Source organism: Amia ocellicauda, chromosome 18, assembly GCF_036373705.1.
Source record: "Amia ocellicauda isolate fAmiCal2 chromosome 18, fAmiCal2.hap1, whole genome shotgun sequence".
Lineage (NCBI taxonomy): Eukaryota > Metazoa > Chordata > Actinopteri > Amiiformes > Amiidae > Amia > Amia ocellicauda.
This window is the reverse complement of record NC_089867.1, coordinates 3,154,759-3,160,280: the sequence shown is the minus strand read 5'-3', so window position 1 is coordinate 3,160,280 and position 5,522 is coordinate 3,154,759. Positions and strand designations below refer to the sequence as shown.

General features: G+C 36.5%; 1 protein-coding gene across 1 annotated transcript; it reads right to left on the bottom strand.

The window, feature by feature from the left end:
- Nucleotides 1-1,671: 1,671 nt before the first annotated feature.
- Nucleotides 1,672-5,399, bottom strand: psmg2 (proteasome (prosome, macropain) assembly chaperone 2). Its single transcript, XM_066691159.1, has 7 exons — nt 5,182-5,399; nt 4,874-5,045; nt 4,327-4,385; nt 3,708-3,826; nt 3,236-3,409; nt 2,624-2,744; nt 1,672-2,092 (listed from the first exon to the last, which is right to left on the bottom strand). Exons 1-7 carry the CDS (start codon nt 5,236-5,238, stop codon nt 2,012-2,014), a joined length of 783 nt encoding a protein of 260 aa, XP_066547256.1. The 5' UTR covers nt 5,239-5,399; the 3' UTR covers nt 1,672-2,011.
- Nucleotides 5,400-5,522: the final 123 nt, after the last annotated feature.

The following is a 5,522-nucleotide window of genomic DNA, read 5'->3' as shown; positions in this document are numbered from 1 at the left end:
GGGGGAAATTCAGTACATCATTTAGCAAGGACTGATGGATCTAAATTCCTGTGTTTATTTATTTTTTACCAACGTTAAACCCTTTTCCAAATCACACCAGATATATCCAATTTTGTCTTTGTTTATTGAATTATTAGAATTGTTTATTCTTTTGTGCAGTAACTTTTCAGCTTCATTCATCGGAATATACTAAATTAGGCTATGCTGGAGTGGGGGCTTTTTTCTTTTAATATATATTATTCTGGGCATGACTAAATGCATTGTTTTCCAGGAATCACTAGTGTCATTAATTGAGCCATTCTTGTATTCTCCAAAAAATCATGTGCCACTTATACTTGTTTGCTTCTGAACTACATAATCAGCTGCAATTAATTGCTGTATAATTCTATATTAATACTTTCCACGAAGGCTCATTTGTAAAGGGGCAAACACATTTAATGCTGTCCTAACTTGACATTTCTGTGTATCACTGTGCACCACTTAGAATACCTCATTCCTCAGAAAGGCACGTTGAGAGCAGCTCTTTCAGTTGGCGTTGTTATCAGGGAAAGCAAAGTGATTGTCATGTATTTTCACAGAGCCTATGAATTTGTGTGAACAGGACCAAGTAATTAAAGGGATGTCTTTAATACTTTTCCCTACATCTGATTGGGATCCTAACCCTCCCAGAGGCCATGTTAAAGGTTTAATCTCACTGTGAGACACACCCTCAGTATTGGGGTCTGTTGTACCATTTTCCAGAGATACTATGCAAAATTGTGAGCATTTGTGTCTGAGATGAACAGTGCATGTTGTCTTTCAGGATGTTCAGGCACATTCATGTAATGTTTTCCAGCAACACTTTGAGGTTGCTAAGGAGTGACAATATACTTGACAAAAAAAAAAAGGAACAGATAAAGTTAAACAGCAGCTGTTCTGTAGTTTGAGTATAAATGAAGAAATGTATAATGTATAACATCAAAAATGTTTCAACCTCTTATGTAGAATGTAATTAAATACAGCTTAAAATATATTACTTTTTTAATTTTGTAAGTAATCAATAAGACCAAACAATGTTTTCTTATTTTTAAAAAGCAATATTTTATGTACAGTACATTGTATATATGTTTTTTTTTGTGGGTTTTATCTTTTTTGTAATAAAGTGCCAGGCCAGATTAAACCTAGCCTCGATCAGGACAATATTTTTAGTCATTCATCTTTTCAAGAAATTGTATACCAGTAATGAGTGATGGAGTTTATCCTTCCTGTTGATCAAGACAAGACAAACATTTTATTGTACTGTTAAAGATTAAAATGTCTCGTGACTTCTGTTCAAATAAACTGCATACATTGTCTTTTTCAATAAGCCATATTTCTCCTTAATTCCTTTATTATTTTGTAATGTAAATTAATTTGAAGAGACTAGTAGTCTGCTCTGGTGAAATGTATGTGGGGGAATAAAAGACATTACATATTTTTATAAATATTTTGGAAAAACTGATAGGATACTAAGGTTGCAGGATTCAAATCTATTCCAATTGATACATAAAATAAAAAAAGCTTTGAATATTTACTTATTCTCTAGCTGACTAATGTCCCTATGTACAGGTAAACAATACAAAATAAAATAGAGTAGTGATGGTTGCTGCCCTCCATTAATAAAGGTTTTCTCAGATACAAACAAGAACCACATCCATTTCCAGCATCTTTATTGTGGGACACATAAATCAATGGCTGATTTTGCAGAGCACAAACCAACCTCAATTTGAAATCGGAAAAAGAGGGAAAATAGAGCTGGTGAAGAGTATCAATATTTGCAGGGAAGTCGGGACAGTTGACAGTTAAGCTGGTTGTTTTGTGGGTGCATCAAGATTTCCCACTTTCATTGGTTACAGTGTGTTGTCCAATGACACACTGTATCGAGGCTGCTTCGACCATAAATGTCTCTGTGGGATTTGTCAAAGCATATCTCAGTACTGCAGAAGATGTGTTGACTGTTTTAAAGGTCACAGTGGTCGAGTAGCTGCGCAAATTAGAAGAGAGCTGGGGGGATGCCACTGCCAAACAGAAGTTTCCATGAACAAGGAATCTTCCACAGCAAAGCCACATTGCACTGGGGGGAAAAATTATAATATTTGTTACCTCTCTACTTTAGATAACACACCGAGTCATTGGCAAGTCATTTCAACTTCATTTTCAGATCCCATGTTAGATATAACCTCAGAGACATTTAAATCATGAACATCTAGATGAATAAACATTGTGTCAGACATTTCAAAATGTGACTATCATTCACCATGGATGTAGAATGGTCTAAAATGACAGTGAATGTGGTTTCAGGTTTCATATTGGGCTAATAAGCTCATATGGTACCTATAGACAACAAATCTGGCCTACAGTAACCTCATTTATTGACGTTTACAAATGTGTCACACCCAGGAACATTTTAAGGCAACATCTCATTCAAGTACTTTCACAATTATATTAATGACTTCAACTTGATACCTAAGCTGTACGGAAGTTACCAAGTATCACTATGAAGTAAAAGACTTCCATTTTAGAGAGTATATCCATCATCAATTACACTTTCTGCTCCATGAATCTGAAGCAAGCACACCCTGCCCACCCTTTTGAAAACACTTACTGGCTTCTCCACTAGATGGAGCCATTCGTTCAGGTAGTTGACGAGTGCAAATGCATCTGGGATGTTGTCACCTTCAGAGCAGAATGTCAGCAAGACTGCCAAAGGGATCCCTTCAGAACAGCTGGGGACAGGGAGAAAAATAAAGATCACTCACATTGCACACCATTATGAAACAATAATGTAAAGGAAATTGATATTTGTATGAATTTGCTGATTTTCTTATATATAAATGATATTTAGTATTAGATTCTTATAGGACCCACAGCTTGATACAAACACACGGACATGAAACTGAATACTGTACATTTTACATAAAGAGGAGAACATCTCTTCAAACACAGGTATTATATGATCACTTGGTTCTCATGTTAACAATTTGTTGGGCAGTTCATTTACAAAAGATTGTTTATAAAAAACAATGCAAGACAGAAAACAGGAGACAATTTGGGAACATTCAAAAATAGACTGGATAGGATCCTTGGATCACTTAGTTAATAATGGACACCAAACAAGCATGATGGGGCGAATGGCCTCCTCTCGTTTGTAAATGTTCTTACGTGAATAAACAGTAATGTATTGTAAGGAAAGAGACAGCAGTGCCCCCAAGTGTACCTGTCAGTGTACAAGGCTTTAGTAACTCCCCCTCCAGGGATATATAGCCGCTGTTCAGAGTTACTGATCCCTGGGAAGGCAGCTATCCTCTCCATCTCTTTCCACTGCAGATCCTGAAGTCTGTCCCCGATAATGGTCTGCATGGCAGGTGTGAATAAATAACGCAGAGGAGTGCTGGGGAGGCAGGAGAGAATACATGAATTATGCCCATCTGAAAATGCCCAACTGGGTTCTTCATTCTCCTCAAACCGATGAGGTGTCTGAGTCTCTCTCTGTGCATCTCTCTCTCCTCCGATATTCAGCAGTATCAGCTCACCAATTAGGCATCTGATATAAAAAACATATTTGACAGCAAGAAAAAAACTAAAGGGAAAAGAAAACACACTGATACTGAAGTAGGCCCATCTTAAAACAAAACTTGAATTGCAAATTGCTTTTGGAAGGTGGGTGAAGCCTGAGCGTTCTCTCTTACCCATGAATCTGACGGTCATCTCTCTGGTAAGCATAACTGCTGGACAGGAGAACGACTCTGGAGAATTCACTCGCCTTGATCCATGAGAAGATAAGTTTACGAAACTGCTTGTATTTTGTCTAAAGAGGGATTAAATGTACGTTATATGACTAAAAGATAATTGTAGGTAGGGTGGTGTGCGATTGCTTTAAATTCCAGGGTTTTTAAAGGTAACATTGCCTAATGCAGTGTTTCTCAAACTTTTTTTGCCCACAGACCACTTAGCCAATGCAAGATTTCAATAGAGCACCAAGTGCCCCATCCCTGGTTGGTGATGCATTATCTTCTCTAAATACCAGTAATACCAAACTATTCAAATTACTGGAACACAAGGACATTTTCTTTTTTATCACAGCCATAAGTCATCACACACCTTTTCACACCATTACATATAATCATAAAACTGCAACTACACTCATCTCATCCTCTCCCATTTGCCATCCTAATGGGACGAAAAGGTGCTGCATTGTGAATAGGTTGTCTAACTGTGTAACTATTGGGTGGAAAATAAGTGGTTTTCCTGCTACATACCCATAAACATGAATGCCTTCAATCTGCAGAGCGTTCTGCACACACTTACCTGTATGATGGGTGCCCTGATCTGGAGAACAGCCAGCTTCATGTCAGCTAAAGAATACACTGTGGAAACAGAAATACAAATAATTAGAATAATATTGGTAATGTTATTTTATCTATACAACTAAAGGTTTCCTCATAAAGTATTAAAGTGTTTTTTTTTTTAATATTACATAGTGTAATACCTTTAGTGTTCAATATACATGCTTAGAGGTATGTACTATGTATGCATCGAGCCTTTATCCCACAGCATTTAGGAAACTAGAATATAAAACAATTAAATAATAACAAGTGTGGAATGGGTGCTTAAAAAAACTAACCTTTCGTGTATTTTTGTTTGTTTCACGTTAAAATCGTCAGATTATAATTGTGGCTCTTTAATGCTATTTTCAGAGGCTCGATAAGTGCGATTAACACTATTAAAAAAAAAAGTTCTAATGAGAATATACTCCACTCACAAACCCCATTGTATAATTCAGGGCAGCGGTTTTCTGTGCTGATGGTAAAACTTTCAGGCATCTCATAAAAAATAAATCCTCTTAAAAACCAACCTTCTGCATTTGTGCTCAGTTCATCTGAATTCTCTGGTGATGATGCATACGGATTATTTCCTACCATGGGTATCAGACAGTCAGTGTGGATATAGCCCACTGCAGGCATGTTGAGCGTAGAAATAATCAGGTCTGTCGCAAGCTGTCCCACATTTCCCACAGATATTGCGGGCTAAAATAAAACAATAATATGAAATTAGACAATGTGAAAGAGCAAGGTTTAAAGATAAATCAGAAATCTATCTTTATCAAAAAACGTTAAAGAAGAAATGACAGAGACAATAAATAAACTGAACTTTGAGTCTTACCATAATAAGAGTAAAGTCTTTGAATGACGGCGGCGAGCATTCAACTGGAACAAACATGTTGGGAAGTTATAAAGAAAGACAAACACAAACCGTGAAAAAATACTTTAAAAGTCTAATAAACTCTTTTGTGTGTGCGTATCTTATTCCAGTACAATGACAGCTTTCAGTTTCAGTACAACTTCATGCTTAGTTTTTGGGTCCTTTCTCCACATCGTCGCTTTCAAAGCGTCTTTGATAATCTTTTAGGCAGCACCTGCATATTGCCTGATGAAAAAGCAAATACAATGTAATACACATTTAAAATACCTTACAGACCTACTCAAATTCTAAGTTCCGTTTCA